At 36.1% G+C, this 22,203-nt stretch overlaps 2 protein-coding genes across 2 annotated transcripts; one reads left to right on the plus strand and one right to left on the minus strand.

Moving 5' to 3' along the window:
- Positions 1-7,902: 7,902 nt before the first annotated feature.
- On the minus strand, positions 7,903-17,740 carry LOC113757794 (GDSL esterase/lipase At1g28590-like). The gene is made up of 5 exons (XM_027300914.1): positions 17,467-17,740; positions 17,011-17,232; positions 9,673-9,824; positions 9,211-9,487; positions 7,903-8,664 (listed from the first exon to the last, which is right to left on the minus strand). The coding sequence occupies exons 1-5, from the start codon at positions 17,738-17,740 to the stop codon at positions 8,411-8,413; spliced, it is 1,179 nt and encodes a 392-aa protein (XP_027156715.1). The 3' UTR covers positions 7,903-8,410.
- Positions 17,741-20,934: 3,194 nt separating this feature from the next.
- LOC113757792 (GDSL esterase/lipase At1g28600-like) lies at positions 20,935-21,631 on the plus strand. Its single transcript, XM_027300911.1, has 2 exons — positions 20,935-21,178; positions 21,366-21,631. Exons 1-2 carry the CDS (start codon positions 20,935-20,937, stop codon positions 21,629-21,631), a joined length of 510 nt encoding a protein of 169 aa, XP_027156712.1.
- Positions 21,632-22,203: the final 572 nt, after the last annotated feature.

Here is a 22,203-nt window from a genome sequence, read left to right on the forward strand (position 1 = left end):
TTCTTTCAATGCTTTTCTTGTTTCATTTTTTTATTTTTTTTTCAGCTCCTTTTTTTAAAAAAAAAAAAAATTTGTTCCTTGAATTTAGTCTTGATTTATTGGATAGAAGCTTCTATAAAAGGATCAAATTGTCACCTGGAGTGCACTAGCGAGGGGAGAGGGGCACCGCGTTGCCATCCCTATGAGGGGATAGACATTTTAAAATTATGTTGAAAAAGCTGAACAAAATTAATTGGCGGTGAGTGGAGAGATTATAATATCTTTATTAACTAATTTAATAGGTCTTAAGTTAACTAAATGATGTGAGATTATTTTGTTTAACATCAATTATGACATGGACAAACATTTAAAAACCATTCAACGGGAGAGCATTTGTTTTAAAAGCCATTCAGTGAAGAGAATTTGTCATTCTCCCTTTAAAATCAATAAATCATTGAATGAAGGGAAGTACGCTAGGAAACCATATGCGTCGATTCATTGGTCTTAAAACTTGATTTCCATGCACTTCCGTGTGTGAAATTCGGTAAGGATTCAGCTCTGCTATACATATTTACTTTTTGTTGGTCTATAGCTTCCTGCGTTACTAACCAAAAAAAAAAAAAAAAAAATCTTAAATTGGTCGCACCATCGTATTACGCCTCTAGGGTATCAATGTACTAAAATTAGTTCCTGCTTCTCAAAAACCGTGTGGAATTTCTTCAGAGCTTTACGAGTCTAACAACAGAAAATTGGAGGTAACGAGCCAACCATCACAGAAGAATGGACAAGTTCAGGATGGTGCTGTTTACCTATCAGGGTGGCTGTATAAATGATTAAAGTGATTGACTACCAACTTTTCCATTGGCTGCCAGCCAATCGCCATCAGTAATTATTGTGGTCCCGTAAAACGAAGAAATTGCAAATCGTCTTTCCTAAAGCAATCACTTTCGTAATCCCGAGGATACGGCCGACATTTTGGCATTCACTAGACAACTGCCTAACAACTAAAAAATAAAAAAGCGCTTTTCTCACATTTGAGAAGTAAATTTTTTAATCGTTCATTTTAGAATATTAATTTTACATTTCTTACAAATTTAAGTTAATAAAATTTGATCTCAACTTAAATTTTTAATTACTTTTTAGTGTAAAATAATTACATGACCTACATGTAATCATTTTTTTTATATATAAAAAGATTAAATTCCAATTTTTTAGCGATAAAAATGAACATTGATCGGGTGTCAGATCCCACCTTTTAAGAAATATAAATGTGATTCGGATCAAATCCTAATTTTTTAAGGACAAAAATAATATAAATTAGATTATTTATTTAACTACAAATGGGATTTAACTTTTGTTTTCAAAAAAATGAATATGCGTGGTTCACGTGATGGATACAGAGTTAAAAGTAGTTAAAAACCTATATTGAAACCAAATTTTATTGATTTAATTTTATAAGAAATGTAAAATAACTATTTAAAAAGTAAAAAATAAAAAAATTTCATTTGACAGAACTCATAAACCAATTTGCCATGAGGTGGCGGTGAGTGGAGAGACATTTTAAATAGTGCCATTAAAAATCTCCTGGCAGAGGCTTAGAGCAAAGTAATTAAGCAACTTCTATGTAACTTGAGTGCAACTTGGTTTTGGGCCTTTTGGCTCATTTCATCGGACTCGAGGAGAGTTCGAGAACCATTAACAACAACTTCAAGCTCGACATTAAGGATCTTCAATCAAATACTTGCAGAACCTTTTTTTTTCTTTTATTTTTTTTGGGCAAAGCTACTTGCAAGTCTTACTGAGCAGATATATGTATAATCATGAAACATGAATGAAATAATACGTGCTATTTTATCGCGTAACGTTACCATCTATCCCTTTTCAAACTGGTAATTAAAACCCTACCTACCATTTGCAATCAAGTTTTCCATCCGTGACGGAGCGACTATTTGTCATCCAAACCAACCCACCAATCAAATTACGCACATGGCTACTTGGAGTAAAGTACAACTAAGTCGGATTAAAAAAAACAATACAACTAAGTCATTATCGAAAAGCTAGCAACCGAACCCCATATGCATCAACCACCACAGCCCAAAGGCGGGTGACCACCGCCAAAGTATAAAACGTGATGGGTGGGAATCAAGGGTTCAAATTTTACATTTTATCAATTATCACATTAAAAGTGGATTTGTTACCCGTTTGGTCCGATGGTGGTTCGGTCCCCTCCAAGTTATCCATGGACCTCCTTAAGTCCGCCACTTCCCCCTAGTGTAGAATAAATTAAATAATACAACAATTATCGTTTCTGGAAAAGAAAAAAAAAACCCATATGCATCATGCATATTTAGCTGGTCACATTCGGGCTTGGGGCTTCATGAAAATTCCTAGGAGTTTTATATGTGTATAAAAAAGTTATGCCTTCCGATTCTACTAGAATCCTATTAATTAATGGCGATTTTATCTTCTTTTCCATGCCCTATAATAATCTCTGTGGGGAACGAGTGTTTCTGGTAGGTCATTAGAAGCTAGTCAGCATCCACATTAAGAAAGATACCTACATTTCAACTTTATCACTCAAACACACTTACTATAATCAATTATATAATTCAGTACCGAGTTGGTTTGCCTAGCCACTGAGGGAAGATTTAGTTCTCGCGATCATGTATAGAGAGAGAGATGGTACTGATTTGAGGAAACTTGTACACTTCTTGTAGTAAACACTCGGATATCCATCGATATGCGGCCCGGTTAAGTGATTGGCATCCCAGTTAATAAGTGACAAGTATATATTTTGCCTAATATTTTGTATATATTTTGGATGGATTGTGATGGAATTAGGCTTAAAATGATGATGAAAATGCTTATTTTGATGATTAGGTGATAACTAGTTGATATAGTAAATAAAGTGTGAAAAATTGTGCGAAAGTGGACAGATTTATTTGTTAAATTTGTTGTGACAGGAAGGCAAAATATACAATGCCGGACATTTGATATCGGAGAAAATACACGGTGCTGAGGGTATTTTGATCATTTATCAGTTTATAAAGTTTCAAATTGGATAATTTTTGAAGTAATGCAAAGGGCTACAACTTTCATGTTTTGTACAAAAGTTAGTTCAACCTCCATCATCAAGAAAATAGCAATTAAAGTGGTACCCAATTCATAGAAGTGAAAAAGCGACCTCATGAATACGCGAGCTGAAGTCGCGTATTCCAAGGTCGCGTATTGTAGCTATATTCTGTAACTTGCTCAGTGACTTACTCTATTTTCACACTACTTTCTAGCTCTACTCCAGACAAGAATTTCGGTTGTACACGCTCAAGGGACTTTTTGGAAGAGAAAGGGAGCTTTATGTCTTGTCTAAAAATCACTTTTTAACTCTCTTAAGACTAGAGATGTAAGAATCATTAGAAAAGGGGAGAGTAGAACACTAGAAGGAGTTCTAATTAGATTTTAGCATTAGAGCTTAGTTTTAGTATTGTTTTGTTCTCTCTAGCTAGGACTTTATGAGAACTATTGGAGACTTTATTGTACAACTCATTTTGTTGAAGAAATAGAATATCATTGGGACCTTCTTCACTTTTTGGCTAAATTTTCTTTATTTATCTTTTTACTTGTGATTCAATATGCGTTTATGCAATGAAACTATACTCTTTCTTGTCATTTATCATATGAGTAGTTAAGTTCCTAGATTTAGGGAGTAGATGAAACTCATGACTACTTGATATGAAGTGAATATGATTTATACTTGTTACATCTTATATTAACTTGTTTATTTATGTATGCTTAACACTTGTTGTTGCTTGATCACCAATAGCAAGTTATTAGTTGTTATTATTCAATGAAAGTTGGTAATAATGATGGAACAATATAAATAGAGCTTAAGTAGTATGCTCATGAGAATAGAGATACACTTAAGTGGATTAAACTTGCATTTTATGAAGAAAAGAAGAGTAGATCTAGTTATTCACCATGAGAATAGGGAAAACTAGTCTAGTTTAGGCCATTTTAATCATGAGAATGAGATTTGGTAATATTAGAATTGAATCCCTAATTAAACAAGAGTTGTAACAAGAGGTAAATCTATTTATTTGTATTTTTGATGCCATAAGTGGAATCTATATCCATAGACTCAAGTATTTAGTGAATTTTATCCATTATTATCTTGCAAGTTATCTAGTTAAGACTAGTTAGATAGGAGTAATTACAATTTTTCTTGTTTTAATTGATTATTAGTCTAAATAATAGAGTAAGTAAGGCCTTAATACTTGTAAAGTTGTTCCCTGTGGGATCGACCTGATATTTGCCCTAAACTACTAATTTGACCTGTATACTTGCAGTCAAAATGGGTATATTTCGGAATTGAACTTGTACTCATATCTAAAACCTGTTAGATGCATGACTTATGATCTGAATTTAAATTTAAAATTTAAATTTTGCATATGTATTATGCATCAAACTGCAATAGTATATACATGGTGTGTTCGGATAGCCTTTATTTGCACAAAAATTATTTGCTTGTACCACAAGTACATTTTTCAATATACATTTTTTATTTTACATACATCAAATCACCAAAAATGTTATAATAATTATTCCAACTAATATCTCAAATTCCATTCAAACTCACTTATACTATCACTGTATATAAGATTAACTTCATAAATAAACATATTTAAAAATGACGAAAATTATCGATTGGGAAAATTTACTTGAGCCTTGAACTTGAATTCCAAAGAAGTTGGCGACAGTGGAAACTTGAAGTTTGAAAATTACCAGAGGGGCGGTGGCAGCCCCGTTGGGGAGCGGCGGCAGAAGTTAGGAATATAGGAATATGTATGCACATACTGTTTGGAATACTAGTTAGGAATATAGGAATATGACACACGTCGTGAAAGTTGTAGATCACTCTAAATCATTTTCAATTTCTTGTTTGTGATAACCATATCGTGCATCAATAATCTATTATCTGTAATGGCTCTACCTTTGAGGCATGCATTCTGCCTACTACTAATTAATTGAGGCAGCACCTTCTCCGTTCTCGAGTCTCCTGTGAGGCCTTCAAAAGTTGCCGGTTTTTGTGGGTTCTCACGGGTTCAGGTTAGTAAAAAAGCGTCCAAAAGTCTGCTGACTTTGACAAAAAAAAAACCTTCTCCTTTCTCACTTCTCGCTGCCAAAATTAATTTTAGAATAGAGCTTGTCTGATGACGTTGCAGAAGGATATTGGTCTGTGCTCATGCATAGTGGAAGGATTTTGGACTTCTGGAATCAAAGAGATAATGGTACTTCTCAAAGGAGGATGTAAAAACTCAGTATCAAAACAGTGCTCAATGCCTTTATTGACATGAGACTATACAATAGCCCAATTTGTGGTAAAAATTCTAGTGGAAATCCATCTGGGTCTTTGCTTCTTGGAGAACCAACGCAGAATGTTCACAAAAATGATGTTCTATCAAGTATAATCTTCATAAAAAAGTAGGCCCATGACTTTGGGTAGAGGTTGAGATTTATGCATATTATGGTCATCGGCCATCAGTCATCATATTAATTTCAAATTGAACGTACTCGACATCATGGTGTCAAACATTTTCACAACCGAGAATACCACAGTACAAGGATCCTTTGATAAACGGTTGGAGCGGAAATTGGCATGGGCTTCCAAATTTGTTGAGTGTAAGGTTGCCTCATTATTACTGATCATTTAATTTTTATTTGTTTTGGGGGGGGGGGGGGGAGGGGGGGCTTGAAAATTGCATTTAATTATCAAATGTTTTTGAGGCACAACGATAACTAATTAAAGTCGTCCTAATGGTTGTAAAGGATCATATTCAGACGCAGTTGTCTTGCAAGCGAGGAAGTTATTAGTAGTCTCCCCGTTAAGGCTCGGAAAGAGGCAAAAGAAAACGAGAAATCTCCAGACATTTCAGGGGCTGGTGAAAAAAATGCAAAGCTTATTAAGACGTTGTTTCCTCTATCCTACCTTAATGATCTTGTTTTTCCTTTTCATTTATCTCAAATTATAGTCCACTTTCCCTAACTTTTAACTTCTCTAAAATACTCTTATTTAATATACTTTGTTAAATAAAAAAAAAAAAAATATAACTACAGGCAATTATTTTATCAATAATTGCTTTGATATATGTCTTGAATGGTGCAATATACTAGCATTATTATTTTTATAATTAATGTAAATATATAGTAATTAGTGATCCTCCTAATATTAATGTAAAGGTATTTTAGAAAAATATTATATTAGATTTACTTTTTTAATAAAGTTAACTAATTTTTTAAAATTGTGTGAGAAAAAAAATTAAAACTATTAAAATGGAATAGAGGTTGTAATTGGCAAGTGGATTCAATCATTGTACATGGACAAAATTCTCGTGCACTAAGCACTCAACTCTACCATGTTAAACCTATGCAAGGCTACAAAAAAATACCCAGACCTCAAATCATTTTCAATTCCAGCACAAGTCAATGATTGGTCAAACCAGAATAGCATCTTTAAATTTACCAGCTAATTGATTAAACTCAATAATTTCACTTGGTATTAAAATTCGCACCTTGAAAAATGAATATATGATGGACAAAGCAATTCAACAAAAATTGATTGAAAAAAAAAGTACTATTATGACAGGTTGTCAGCCTGTGCAATAATAAAAACCTGCTCAACTAAAGTTTATTTTTGAAAATAGTGGTAAGCAGGGTCGAATCCACAGGGATTGGGTGTAACTGTTTCTTTTCAAATTCACAGTGACAAGGGGGGTGTTTTTATCTCAGAGGTGACAATTTAAGCAATTCAACTAAAAGTAAAATAATAAAAATAAAATAGCCAACTAGAAATTAAATAACAATTTACTAAAATCAAAGGATCTAGCCAAGGAATAACTTCAGCAATGGTTCACCTAATTGATCATCGAAACAAAGGCAATTCCAATTATTTACTAATAAATAGGTTATAACAGCCAAACAAGCGATAACAGTCAACCCCTCCTTACTGTGTCAGTGATTAAGGTACGCTCGTTAATCATTACTCTAATTGAGAAATAATCTTAGGTACGCCCGTAAGATTTAATTTCCCAATTGCCTTACGTATTAGAGGAGCTCTATTCTAACCAAATAACACACTACCAGCGTTATTTTAGGTTAGCCCGCGTATTCCCCTGACACAAACCCAATCATGCCAGTTATCACTATTTTAAGACAATTAAACAATTACAGATTTAACGTCCCAATTGACAATAGATTATCAAATTAACTAATTATCCGGATACAAGACAATCAATTAATTAAACAATCATAAGCACTGTAACTAGGGAATATGCGAATACCAATAAATAAAAGAAAAAGATAAAATTAAATCGATCTCACAATTTTTAGGCAAACCAAAGCTTCCGTTGTTCTTTGATTAGAGTGAAGAAACTAGTTCATATTTGATGCGAAAAAACCATACAAAATTGGAGAGAGAGAGCCGCGGCCATCCTCTGCGTTTGGGAAAACCCAATTCGGCCGAGCGAATGAAAGATTAACGAAAGTTACAAATAATGATGGAATCTTCCTAATTGCTCCTGTGACATCCGAGAAGAAAAGCTACCAAGAACCCAAGGAAAAGTCAAAGCTAAGGACTAAAAATAGTGCTCATCCTCTGCGATTCTTATTCTATCTAATTACTAACTAAGATCCCTGTGCGGCGGCTCCTACCAGCAAGAAGAACCCCTTCAGCCGTCCTTCCTTCGCAGAATTTACCAAAATGGGCGTAACATCTTCTTTTCCAAAAATGCCCCTGGGTTAAGCTCTATCATCTGGATTCTTTTTCTGTCAAATTGGTACTTGTTATGATATTTTCGTTGTACTCCCTGAAATAAATGCAAAATATCAAAAGTGAGTAGAATCTAGCAATTAATCCACATCAGGTCAGATAATAGGGGAAATTAATAATAAAATAAATGATAAAATTACAACCTATCATATTACAAGAGCTTCTATAGTAACATATATACATAAATCTACTTCACTTGCAACTGAGCAAATGATAAAACACTTGCCAAAAAAAATCATAGAACTAATGATCTGACAATGAACGGTACAGAAGTTGAAAAAAAAAAAGAGGAAGCCCTAAAAAATTAAGTGATGTTGGCTCAAAAATACGCAGCAGAAACATAAATAATTCCACACCACTTGTTGAGTAAAATATGAAGCCTTTTGATTGGGAATGAAAAGGAAATATGGAGCCTTTAGGTATCATTTTGCCTCCCAAATTGAAGGCTTTGTGCTCTTGCAAACCACATATTTATAGATAGGCTTATCCAACCAATCAAAAACTAGAAACGCCAACCACAAACCACATCAACTAAATAAATAACAATTTAATTTGGTTTAAAATTTTGCTACCAAGTGATAGGGACATCTCACAAAATCTAAGCTAATCTTAAAGCAGAAGTCCTGAACTCGTGGATGCAAGAGGGCAGATTGTATTGATAGGAGGATTAGAATATGGTCCTTGAAGCATGCCCTGAGCTACCAATTGGTAGGCAGCTTCGGTCAAGTGCAAACCGTCCCAGTTAACATACAAAGACGGATCGTCACAAGGAGTTGTTGGTAGGTCGCCACAATGAATTGAGGAAATATAATTGTACGGGCCTCCAGCTCCGCAGCAAGCCCTTAGAGCTTCTCCTCTAAATCCTGCAACAACGATTGAGATATCAATATATGTTCCAGTTTTGGGGACCATAAAAGCAAAAGAGCAAAGTATTAGCTTTGTTTATGATAATTATATTAAAAATTAAAAGAAAAAGAAATGGCTTATCAGAATTAGTAGAACCAACATTCTATTACCGTTTTTACCGTGATCAACCCGAATTGCTCAACCTAACGTGGCTCAGATATGTACTGTCCATTTTAAAATTTTTAATAATTATTTGTAAAAGTTTAGAATTTTACGGTACAGATTAGATTGAAAAGAAAACAAGAAAAAGGAAAAAAGGCTGTATCAAGGATAAAATATTTGACTAAAATTGCAGCTTTGACAAACTCCATTGACTACATTTAGTTACCATATATTATCACTGAACTTTGTGGTAATTCATCCAAATTGTAGGGCCAAGGATTCTTTTGCCTTCATTCCCCATCTTTATATATTATGATTCGAGACTAGCATTGGATAGGAAGGAGAAAAAGAATCCAAGGCAAAAGTAAAATGTAAATCAAGTTGAAAAAATGGAGAAATACCATATGTGATTGGGGAACGATATAATCTCATTGCAGCATTGTAGTAATCGGCATAGATTATGGTGGCATGAGGATGAAGTGTTCTGATGCGATTAAGTTCTTTCTGCAGCAATCTGTTATGATATTTGGCTAAATCATTTAACCAGTTTATGCAACCAGTAGCCGTGTCGTAGTCATGCTGGTTGGAACTTTGAAAATCAGTCAGATAGGCAGCCAAGCATCCAATTGGTAAGTTCCCAGGAACCACCAATGTCACAGCTCCAAGCTTAATCATTTCCTGCATTATTACCATGAAATTGCTCATTCACTAAGCTTTTACAACAAAAATAAAAAAAATTAACGGATGAATTTTAAAATAACATCGCTGGAGTAATTTCTTTTTTTTGAAATACATGTAATGTAGTTGTCAAGAAGAAGGAGACTATTAGACCAGTGGTCAACGAATTTCAGGTTGTTTTTTACCTCGATAGCTGAAGCGATTTCGCGCACAACAGCGGGAACATATGATTTGACCTCATCTAGTTTTATTCCATTAAGAAGCGCATGGTTGTAATCATCGCCCCCAATCTCTCCCATAAGAACAAACGAGCTTTGAAGAAATTCGCTGCCGCAATCTGTTCATCATGTACATATTTGATTTAGAATCATACATGTTATTACTACTACCTTATACAGATGTCCTCTCACTAAGTAGAGGTGTTTCTCACTCTAAGTAGAAGTGCTCTTTCTTGGGATAAGAGCTCCTCACCTCTTTGGTGGGAAAGTCAGGAAACTCAAACTTTTTCAAACTACCAAACTCCCGTACTTTTATCAACATGAACTTCCAAGCCATATCCTTGCTCAATCCTGTTTGGAATTAAGGCTAACGAAAGCAGAATCACAACGAGTTAATTAATGCATGAAGGGTAGTAGATCAAGCGTCACAAGCTCTAAACCTACGGTAAGTTAACACCAGGTATAACGAGGTTCTGTGTTTTATCTTTCCTTTGTCTTTATTTAGAGGTAATTGCGACCAAAGCACCTTTCTACATCTTCTTTCTTCACTTTACTTCTCAGTCAGTAGTTCCGTATAGTGCATCTTGTGGTCTTCTTTGTCTTTTTGTTTAATATTTCTGTCTCTACCCTGTAATACCTTATGTCTCCTGAGTGTGGAGTGGAAATACCGCCCAGAAGTGTCTAATCCTATCCATGGAGGGAGACCTGTCGGAGCTTCTACAAAAATTTTCACTGGAGAGGAATGAGCTCTCAGGAGCCACGCTAGAGGTGGAAGACCTTCATAATAGAGTTAGAGCATGTGAAGGTAGTCTTATAGGAAGAGTTATAGGAGAGAAAGTTGCTAACTTTACAGGGATTAAAATTTCGTGGCTATGGCATGGGGATATCTAAGGAATATAACAGTGATGGAGCTGGGACCTAATGTGTTTTAGTTCAACATCCCTAGCTCTGATGACAAGGAAAGAATTGTTTATGGTGGACCTTGGGTGATAGATAACCAAGTGTTAGTTCTGAATAGGTGGGCAGAAGGAATAGAAGAAGACTATAGAGATTTTGTGATCGCACCCCTTTGGGTGCAACTCTGGAATTTGCCAGTACACTGGCTTTCTAAAGAGGTTGGAAAAAAGATTGGGGTAGTTTTTAAAGAAGTTAGAGAGGTGTTAGTCCCTCAGTCTGGAGGAAAAGAGGGCAGACATCTGAAAATTTTAGTTCTGGTAGACTTGTCTAAACCTCTTCTTAGAGGTACCGTGGTTAAAATTGCAGGAGCTCTTAAGTGGATAGCATTTAAATACGAAAGGTGTCCTGACTTCTGCTATAGCTGTGGGATAGTAGGGCACAGTGAGAGGTCCTGCAAAGAGAAGAGAGTCTAAGGGGGATGTACTGCAGAAAACCAGTTTGGTCCCTGGAAATAATAGAAGTTCACCTCAGAAAAAATCAGCTAGACCTGAAGAGTCAAGCTAAAAAAGGTATTGGACCTTCCAGAAAGGAGAACTGGTTGAGCAGGAGAGAAATAGGACCCAACTGAATAAGAGTCTGTTGGAATCTCTTAAGTCCAATGGCAAGGGAGGAAACAACACTCAGGACTTGAGGAAGGGAATGGAGGATGCTAGGACAGGGAAGGATGCAAGAGCCTCAATAAGTGTTATAGAAAACAAGGAAGATAACCAAGGCTGTAAGGAGGGCCACATGAACCTTGAAAAAGGGAAACCTGACCTCCCTCTAGTGATCTAGGTTGAGGAAGAAATTCAAACCCTAACTATAGTAGAAGAGATGGAGGAGGATAGAGAGGTAGAGTTGCAAAACTAGAATCAAGGTCTTGTGGTCAATGAGGAAACTGCAGGGGTGCTAGTGATCCACTATGAATCCCAAAGAACTGAGAAGGTTTTGGAGGCTATAGATAAGCAAGCCAAGAGGACGTTTAGAAGATTAAAGTCCCCAACCAGAACCAGAAGACCATTGAGGGATTTAAATGGTAATGGAAATAGCCAGTTGAACGTTGGAAAAAGAAAGGTTCTGATCAGGGATGAAGAGATGGAGAAAGTTAATCATGAGATAGTTCAGTGGAAAAAAACCAAACCTATGGAAAAGTTATATTCTGCTGAGGTGAGGGGAGAGGAGGTGGGGTCCTTCCTTAAAGGGACCCCCAAAGGAAGATGAGAGTTCTGGTGTGGAACTGTCAATGAGTGGGGAGCCCCTTGACAGTTCCCCATTTGAGGGAGGTGAACAACCTCTCCTCTCCAAGTTTGATTTTCTTAAGTGAGACTAAAACTAGGAAACCAGTTATAGATAGATTAGCTATAGGGTTAAGATTTGACAATAATGTGGCAGTTGAAACTATGAATAAAGCATGTGGCATGGCTTTGTTTTGGACTAAGGAAACGCAAATCTTGGAGGTAGACAGAACTGCCTTCACGATAGAAGCTAAAATAGAAGACACTGACTCTCAGGTTGTCTGGTGGTTTATTGGAGTATATGCTAGTTGTGACCATATGATCAGGAACGAACAATGGAGGGTGCTGAGTAATAGGAAAAGACTGTGGGGATCTAGATACATGATAGCTGGGAACTTCAATGATATTCTGTCTAATGAAGAAAAGTGGGGAGGAGTAGTAAGGGAGGAGAGGAGCTTTATGGACTTCCAAGACTTCATAGATCAGAATAGCTTAATTGATGTTGGTTTTGAATGACAACCTTGAACCTGGAGCAATCACTGGGATAATGAAGGAGAGGTCAGACAAAGACTGGACAGATGTCTATGTAGTGTTGAATGGTTCCAAGAATTTGAGAAGGCAAGATGTCAGCACATTGACACCTTTGCTTCTGATCACTATATGCTTTTGTTAGATACAGCCTCGGGGAAAGAAAGGAAAAAGAAGAGGTTTTATTTTGATAAGATATGGCTTCATAGGGAGGGGGTGCAACAGGTGATAGAGAAAGCTTGGAATAAGGAGGAGCAAGGATTAAGAATGTTTAAAATCACAAAGAAGATAAAAAAACTGTAGAATTGAACTCTTGAAGTGGAGGGATACTTTCCAAGCTAACTCTAGGAGTAGAATCACTGATTTGAAGAAGGAACTAGAGAGAATTAAGGACTCAGGTTTTGAAAACAGGAAAGGTAAACTAACTGACAATAAGATCAGTTGAAGACTGCATATAAGGAGGAAGAAAACTTTTGGAGTCAAAAAGCTAGAATCTGTTGGCTAAGGGAGGGTGATAAGAACACTAAGTATTTCCATACCTACGTCAAGGGAAGGAGAGTGAGCAATAGAATCAGAAATTTACAGAGAGAAAATGATTCTTGGACAGAAAATGAGGATGAGGTGGTGACAGAAATTTTAGATTTCTTTAAGGAGTTGTTTAAAAGTGGAGGGAGGAGTGATATGTCAGAAATTCTAGATGGCATTCAACACTCCATATCTCAGGAGATGAATGACAAGCTGACCAAAGCAGTGGAGGAGGACGAAATTCATGATGCATTATTTTCCATGAATCCTAAAAAAACTCCAGGACAAGATGGGATGTCTCCACTGTTTTTTCAGAGGTTCTGGAGCACCATTAAGAGTGACATTATCCCAGCAATCAAAGCATTTTTTAACTCAGGATTCATGCTTAAATCTGTAAACCATACTGTCATCTTTCTTATTCCTAAAATCTTGCACCCAACCAGTTTGAAAAACTATAGTCCTATCAGTCTTTGCAGTGTGCTATACAAAATCATCTCTAAAATTCTAGCAAATCATTTGAAGTATGTCCTGGACAAATACATAAGCAAAACTCAATCAGCTTTTATTCCTGATAGACAGATTTTAGACAATGTGATTGTAGCTCATGAGTGCATGCACTACCTCAAAAACAAAAGACAAGAGAAAGATGGATACATGACAATTAAGTTAGATATGACAAAAGCTTATGATAGGGTAGAGTGGCAATTTTTGCAGGCTATAATGGAAAAAATGGGTTTCTGTTCTACATGGATCAATTGGATCACTAGTTGCTTGAAAACAGTAAACTACTCTTTCAACTGCAATGGAGAGATCAAAGGTTTTGTGTCACCAGGAAGGGGAATATAACAAGGAGATCCCTTGTCTCCTTATCTATTCTTAATATGCTTAGAAGGATTCTCCAATTTACTGAGGAAAGCTGAAGAAAGAAAAAGGATCAAAGGACTGAAAATTAGCAGGCAAGGACCAATTCTTACTCATCTCTTCTTTGCGGATAATTCCCTTATCTTTTGTTTTTTTAAAATCTATGTAGAAATCAACCTTGACAAATCTGTAGTTTTTTTAGTAGAAACATGAACTGTGAGCAAAGGAAGAGGTATGCCAAACTCTAGGAGGGATGGCTGAAGCAAAGCAAGGAAAATACTTGGGACTTCCAATGGTGATTTCAAGAACCACGGATCAAATATTTGGCTTCGTAAAAGAAAACATAAAAAGAAGACTTCAGAATTGGAAAAACAAATTTCTGAGCTCAGCAGGGAAAGAGGTAATGTTGAAGGCAGTTGCAATAGCCATGCCAATGTACGTTATGTCATGTTTTAAGCTACCAAGAAAACTTTGCAAAGACATTAGTGCTTTGATGGCCAATTTCTGGTGGGGAGAAACCAATGGTAGGAACAAAATGCACTGGATTGCTTGGGAAAGAATGACACTGCAGAGAAATGTAGGAGGACTAGGCTTCAAGGACCTTGAAGCCTTCAATAAAGCACTGTTAGGGAAGCAGGTATAGAGGCTCCTTACCAAGCCAAACCTTCTTGTCAGCAAGGTGATGAAAACACCTTCTTGTCAGCAAGCGAAATATTTCCCTAAGGAGTCCATCCTACAATGTAATCCCCCCAAGAATGCATCCTGGATTTGACAAGGATTAATGGGAGCAAGAAATTTACTTGATGAAGGTCTAATCAGGAGAATTGGAAATGGTAGAAATACAAGAATTTGGGAACATAAATGGATACCAGAGACAATCACAGGTAAGCCAACTACCTGTAGATCTAGTAACAGTGAGCTGGAAATGGTGGATGAGCTTATATGTCATAACAGATGGAACATGAACATTATTTTCAGAACTTTCAATAGAAATGATGCTGAGAGAATTCTAAATATCCCTTTAAGCCTATCAGGGAGGGAAGACAGCTACTATTGGCAACCACAGGCTGGAGGGATGTATACAGTCAATTCATGCATACAGTCAATTCATGCTACAAATTTCTGATGAAGAAAAACAGAAGTGCAAGGAGGTGCAACTCTGAGGGAGCTGGCTCAAGTTATGCAGAAGGAAGTCAACAAGTGGCACAGATGTGGAACACACTCTGGAAGCTCAACATTAAACACAAAATCAAGTTCTTCATCTGGAAATGCATTAAAGGAGCTTTGCCAGTAAGGGAAGCAGTGAGTAGAAGAACAGGAGTGGGTGATCCTATGTGCACAACATGTAGAGAGGCATAGGAAACAATAGAACACCTATTGCTAAACCGTCCTCACACGGTGGACATATGGAAGGTAGCTCCTATTCAGTGGGATGGAGCTAAGGACCAGCAGAGAGACTTCAAACGATGGTGGCTCAGAATTTCAGAAGCAAGGAAAAGACCAGAAGGGAAGGAACATATTGGTCTGACTGCAAATATTTTGTGGCAGGTGTGAAAAGATAGAAATAAAAAGGAATTTGAGAGCTCAAATAGATCCACACCAATAAGAACATTAGAAAGAGCACATAAAGAATGGTTGGAGCAAATGGAAGTGGAGAAATCGAAGGATAGAAAGAGTACAGAAGAAGCAGCCTTCATGCACGAACAACAAAGCCAAGGCAATGAAGCTGAAGGAACTATAGTTATGGATGTGACAACAACAACGAAGAAAGGACAGAACACTCTTGGCATTGGAGTCACAGTAAAAGAAAATGCAAGCACTAGAATTGCAGATAGGGTGCAGAAAGAGAGAAGCCTGGGGAACAAAGTCCTAGGTAATGCAATGGTATTAAAACTGGTTTTGTGCAAAGCTGTGCAACATCAATGGAGCAAAGTCAGGCTCAACTTATGTAACAAGGAGCTGTGGAAACAAATAACACAGCAACGACCCACGGATAGAAAAATGGCTACATTGCTGGAAAATATCTCTAAGCTGCAGAGACTGTTTTGCATGTGCTCCTTTGGATTGGATAGGGAAGAAAATATGATAGATAGCAGAAAACTTAATGCTAATGCCTTAGGCATTATTGTGGATGAGGAAAGAATTTTTCCTCAGTGTCTTTGAACACTTTTTGTAAAGTTCTCTCGAGCCGTTGCTCGCACATGTAGTTTCTTTATGATAATGAAATTCTCCTATCGTTTCGACAAAAAAAAAATTACTACTACCTTGCTTTTTCTTTTTTTTTTCTTAAGTTGAGATTTCAAGACTTACAGATTATGAGTTCTATTCCCCATTTTCCCTCCAACTTCTTAAATTCCATCCTTTCCCAACTAAAGGAAAAATTGAAGAAAAGAAAAAGATTGGACATTTCATGTTTAACAGTTGCTGATTTACAACTATACTTAGGGTCCGTTTGGGGTTGCGGTAATTTATTGAAAAGTATTTCCCTAATAGAGTTTTTAACAAAAGTACTTATCAATTGTTTAAGTGCTTTTAAATATATTATTTAGTAACATAATTCAATAAGTACTTATTGTATTGGATAATGTGTAATTTGAAAGTTTTTAAAAGTGTTTATCTTTTTATTTGGTTCATAATATAGGATAAGATGATTAAATTTAATATTTTATTTTTTAAATCACAAAAGCTACTTTAAAAGCATCAAATTTGAACTTGTGTTTTTAACACCAAAAGTTCTACTCCTTGTTTTATGGGATGATATTTACCAACACTTTAAAAGTATTTTTAGCACCTAAAAGTATTTTTTTACCAAAAGCATCGCAACCCGAAACGGGGCATTACTCCTATACTATGGGAAAAAGAAAATAGGTCCGAAGGGATCATTAGGAATCCAGATTGGACTAAACCATCTCAGGGGTCATTAAGAAGAATTCAAAAAGAACTAAACTGCCTCTACACCAAGGCACCATTGGATTTGAGAAGCTAGAGGTCCTTGGCATTTAATGCTAGCAAGGGTATTTAATCCCTCAACCAACACCCTGAGAGGGACTTAAAGCCTTTCTTGGTGACTATTGAAGCAATGGTCCGGTAGTTTACTTCACACCTGTTCGTTCGTTTGTTTATATTCTAATGGCACAGAAAGCACTACAAAATTTCCACTAATATATTCACACTCCATTTTGCCCGCTATACGGTATGTACGACTCATTAATTTACTTACCTGAAGAGTTGCTGCTGCATAGAGACGGCAATATATCTTTGAACCACCTTAACTGTGTTCCCAGTGACACATTCGTTGCAAGATCATGCAGTCCCATTTCCAGGAAAAATGAATTGTTAAGTGCTGTAGCTCCTGATACAGCGAAATTCACGCCTTGTCGAAAATCCGCACTGTCATCTCTCCAGAGGTATGGTGGTACTAACGGAAGCCCAAAACTCTCAGCTACACGGCCAGAACATTTGATCAATGAATTAACGTGCAATCAAAATGATGAAACGTACATGAATTTAAGGTTGTTTTAGGGTCTGAGATGATGTGAGAATTGAAGACTTGTTCAGAAACACGAAAGCAAAATCTATCTGATAGAAAAAGAAAACGAGAGCAAAATCTGTATAAATAATACATCTTTATAACTTAAATTGTGTGATGCGCTTATCTCTCTCTCTGCGTACGTACCAAAGAAATCAATGATGAGACGGCCATTGGAGCAACGACCGGTAGGGTGGTTAAAGAAGGTTTCCCCATACGGTGGTCGATGACAGTGGGTAGTATTATCGGGTGGGAAGAGCTGGACTAAGTTGCCAGTATCAGTAAGGGAATCCCCAAAGCTGATGATGGATTTGTAGCATGATCCAGCTGATGCTCTTGGTGAAGTAGATAATTTCAATAAAGAAAGTATGAGTATTGCTAATGCAGGTGTTAGTAATTGGATAGAAGATGAAGCGGCCATGTTTTAATAGTAATAATGGTGAAGGAAGGATCTGAAAGTTAAAGAAGTTAAAATATTCTGCAATATGAAGCCAAAGGCTACGAGTCTTTTAGATAGCCCTTTGTGCGGATTTTCTTGCAGCAGCAGCCATTAACGAATCCTACATACTAGTGGAACTTTTGTACACGGAACATCAATAGACAAAGTCATCTTGAATAATTGTAACACAAAAATTTGGCCAAACGACCAAACTAGATGAGTCAAGCGTAGGCGACAGCTGTTAAAGATGGAACATCAATAGACAAAGTCATCTTGAATAATTGTAACACAAAAAAATTTGGCCAAACGACAAAACTAGGTGAGTAAAGGGTGGGTGACTGATACAAATATTGAGGCAAATAATAAGAGAAGCAAAGGACAAATGTTTATTTCTTTGTAAAACTCACACAACTTATAACATGAAATTACTCTATTTATAGAGTTTAAACCAACTCCACTAACTATCCCACTAACTCCACTAACTATCCCAATAACTCCACTCACTCCACTACTAACTCCACTAACTCCACTAGGTACTCCACTAATCCCACTAGTTATTCCACTAACTCCACTAATTAGGTAGCATAAACAAATATGATTAATTAACAACGGTAAATACTTCTAACAGTGACAGGGTTGAATGGGAAACCAAAACTGCGAACACATTCAAATCATGCCCCAAGCTATAATATTAAGGAAAAAAAACTGGCATATTTGAATCCTGACTTGTAAAATCTATACTGACTGTACCCAAATCTAGAGGTGTCAAAATGGTTGCTCGAACGAGTTGGTCATAATTGAGTAAAGTGAATAATTGAGTCAACGACATGATAATGTTGTAAAAATAAATTAAGCCACACTATACATGTGTATTTTATTTTATATCTTGTGCTGGTGTTTGAAGTTAAGTTTTGATGATAACCACATTTGAAGTTCCTATATATTCTTCTTTCTTTTTTTTTTCCCTCTGTCAAACCTTCTATAACACATCTAGATATGTTTCCATCACAAATTACCTCATTTAACAAAATTAACTCAATGTGAATTTGTTTGAAATCCTTTTGTGTGTGTGTGTGTGTGTGTTTACCTAATCTCCCAAATGAGCATCATGATATGCAGGATTCTTGATTTTTCTTCATAATTCTGAGAGAAGCATTTCTTGTGAACGTTTTTTTCAAGGGTTTGGGGGAGAACCTCTAATGGCCTGTTGTAGTGCGGGAGGCATCCCCCTACAATTATGGCTTCAATGCTGTGTGTGGCGACCCACCCTTGATAGCTTGTGCTCAACCATCTTTATATATCAGCATTAAATAGTAGAGAGACCCAATTTTAGTTAACAACTACACATGCAAGTTCATTTAAACTAAATTAATTATTTCCATAGCACAAATTAGACTATTCGTAAAGTAATGAAATTGTATTATCTGCCACTAATATTAAACTATCAAGTATTACAAACTTGATGTCTTAATTGGCATTAAATCATTCAGAATTGAATAGCTGGCCAAATTATTCAACTAAACCCAAATAATAGTAACCAGTGAAATATAGAAAATAATTAAATACTCATGAACATATAAAATTAGGCACAGAAAAAATGAAAAGATCTTATAATTGATCATGAAATCGTGCCTTGATTACTCCTCAACTAAATATAAATTTAGCTTCACTCCACGAAGAAAACGCAACCAAAAATCTCCATGAGATTCATCTTACAAGTCTTGAGATTCATCTTACAAGTCTTGTTTTGTAAAGCTTGTAAGCTAGAAAGAAACCCCACCTAAGTGTCATTTGAAAGTACGTATGAAAGGAAGCTTATCTACTGTTATTCCAAAAGTACGAAAAGAAAAATCAAACTGCTGGTCACATTTCTCTATCCTTTCAGTCAAGTCACAAAGGAGATTATAAAGGATACGTCCTCCACGTCTTTCCATCCCGAGTGATTGATTATATCTTATCTTCCTTTTTTTTTTCTCCAACCGTAAATTGACTTTTCCTCTATTTCCTATCCTAATCAACTTCTAAAAACTTGACATTTCCTTTATGTCCTATCCTAATCAACTTCCAAAAACTTATTTGAAACTAACTTATTCTAAAATAGAATGCTAGCTGAACAAGTTCCCTACTCTAATAAAAACTCTGAACAAAATGTCCAAAAGATAGTTCCAAATTTCAGAGATAATTTTTGGGTCCCATCTCCAATCTTTTTTTTTGAACGATCCCATCTCCAATTTTCAACTTCTCAATCTCTGGCATAGGCACGCTTTGAAACAAATAGTCTTTTGAAATTTTAAATTGTCTTAAAAATCACAATTAGTCAAACAAGCAATAGTTGTAAAAGAACCAAAATGTGGAACGGAAATAAAAAAAAATGAAGAGAATTTGTTGCCCTAGTCAATGTGAAAAAATAAAAAATAGTCAGCGAGGGAGAAACTTGTAGGAAAGGAAAGTGTGTACTCAGTCTAAATAAATAAAGATTTTTTTAAACAAGTATCTAATGGGGACTTCTTAACCCACTTAAATTATATTTTCTCTGTTTAAACACAATTACATGCATTTAACTCTTCATGTTTTTTTTGAAACTGAGCTGATATAGACGTTAACTCCAAACCTATGTTTTATATGTCACACCAAAACGATTTGAAAAGGCCAATGAATAAGCCATCATAATAGCATTCTATTCAACTTGTATAACATTCACTAACCATCTCTCACAGGAATACGTTGCATTTAATGCATGGGCTATTAAACCTTGATGCAAGAAGTAATTAGTAGAGTTTCTAAAAGCAGGTTAACTGTGTTTTTTGGCCAGATTATGTCGGGTGCTATTGGGTCTTCTCATCCTAAAAGCTAGTTCATTGGGTGAGACTTTCCTTTACATTTACAACCAAGCATCCTATCCCTTCTACAACTGATGTGAGATAACCTTCAAAAATCTCTCTCTCAGACATTAAGTCCTAGGTTGGAACAGCATCGTCCTTTCATCCAACAGACATAGGTTAAGTTGGGACAATATCAACCTTTCATCTAATGGATAACATTTCATTGGGAGGAGTTATCATAATTGAATTTTGATACCCGTGTTGGGTGCTCTAAATCAGTAGGGTAGCAATTTGCATTTTACTCTTCTATTCCTCAGTTGAATTTTCATTATGCAGGAGCTCATCGAGCTCGGAATGACGACAATAATGGTCCCGGGAATGATCCCAGCTGGTTGCTTACCTCAACCTTTGAGTTTCAATAGAGATCACCCTTCAATAGCAGGATGCATTGGATGGTTGAATGAGCTTATGATCCACCACAATGATATGCTTCGAAAGGAGTTGAATAGAATTCGAGATCACCATCCTCATGCATCTATAATCTATGCAGATTATTACAATTCCACCGTGCAACTCTATCATTCGGCACAAGAATATGGTATTTAATTCATTCTTCTCTGTTCATTTCATTGATTTTTTTTCGGGTCTTTAAAACACGTTCCTGAATATTGAGTACATGACCCTTTTTGAGATATTTGACTTTACAGATATCACCAAAAATTTGGAGATGTTATTAGCCATATATTCTTCCTGAATGCTTAGTAATGTGAAGGAGCTTGATTCAGGTTTCAATGGGAAAAACTTCGTAGCCTGTTGTGGAGGTGGAGGCCCTTACAATTATAACTTTACAGCTGAATGTGGCGATCCATTGACAACTTCTTGTCCATATCCTTCGGTGTTTGTGAACTGGGATGGGAATCATTTCACCGAAGCTGCAAATAGATGGATGACCAGGGCAATTTTAGAAGGACGATACACCTTTCCTCAAATTAACACCTCCTGCATTAGCTCGGTAGATGGAGATGATGGAACACACCTTAGCTCTGGCTAGATTTGATTTTTTTTTTCTGGTTTATTTTTTAGATGCATCTACTTAATGAAGTAAATTGATGGGTTTATGGCCCATTTTAGATCAATACAGGTTGGGGTTGTCCAATTCAAACCGATTAATGTAATTTTAACACATTTCAGTGTCTAATTGTACAAATTGGGTATCACTTTGAATTTGTTAACTAGTATAATTAAAAGAGATAAAAAATTTTCGATGGTAAATTGACATAAGAAAGTTCAATAGGCAAACCAGAAGATTTGAATTGTTTAACGCGGTCGCTTGAGATCTTTTTTTTTTTCCTTTATAAACTAAATGTGTCCTCTCAAACATATTCCATGAACAATCATCAATTTGACAAGGACTAAGATATTGAGGACAACAATTTTTTTAGTCATCATCCGACATATGAAGCTTGAGAAAAGCTGAGTTTCCCCATATATACACTAAGCACCTAGGTTTAAACCCTCAACATGATGTCCGAGAGGGACTTTAAGATGTCCTTCCTAATCGACTTGGCTAAGCTGCGTTGGCTAAGACTTTGGAAAGGTCACTCTACAAAAATTGATGACTCT

Source organism: Coffea eugenioides, unplaced genomic scaffold, assembly GCF_003713205.1.
Source record: "Coffea eugenioides isolate CCC68of unplaced genomic scaffold, Ceug_1.0 ScVebR1_3325;HRSCAF=4521, whole genome shotgun sequence".
Classification (NCBI taxonomy): domain Eukaryota; kingdom Viridiplantae; phylum Streptophyta; class Magnoliopsida; order Gentianales; family Rubiaceae; genus Coffea; species Coffea eugenioides.

Excerpts from the sequence above, each read along its gene's own strand:
- LOC113757792 (XM_027300911.1), top strand. The coding sequence starts at position 20,935 with ATGACGACAATAATGGTCCCGGGAATGATCCCAGCTGGTTGCTTACCT. Across the intron at positions 21,179-21,365 it reads TCATTCGGCACAAGAATATG|GTTTCAATGGGAAAAACTTC; the intron begins GTATTTAATTCA and ends AGCTTGATTCAG.
- LOC113757794 (XM_027300914.1), bottom strand. The coding sequence starts at position 17,740 with ATGGCCGCTTCATCTTCTATCCAATTACTAACACCTGCATTAGCAATA. Across the intron at positions 9,825-17,010 it reads ATGCAGCAGCAACTCTTCAG|ATTGCGGCAGCGAATTTCTT; the intron begins GTAAGTAAATTA and ends CATGATGAACAG. Across the intron at positions 8,665-9,210 it reads TCGTTCCCCAATCACATATG|GATTTAGAGGAGAAGCTCTA; the intron begins GTATTTCTCCAT and ends TCGTTGTTGCAG.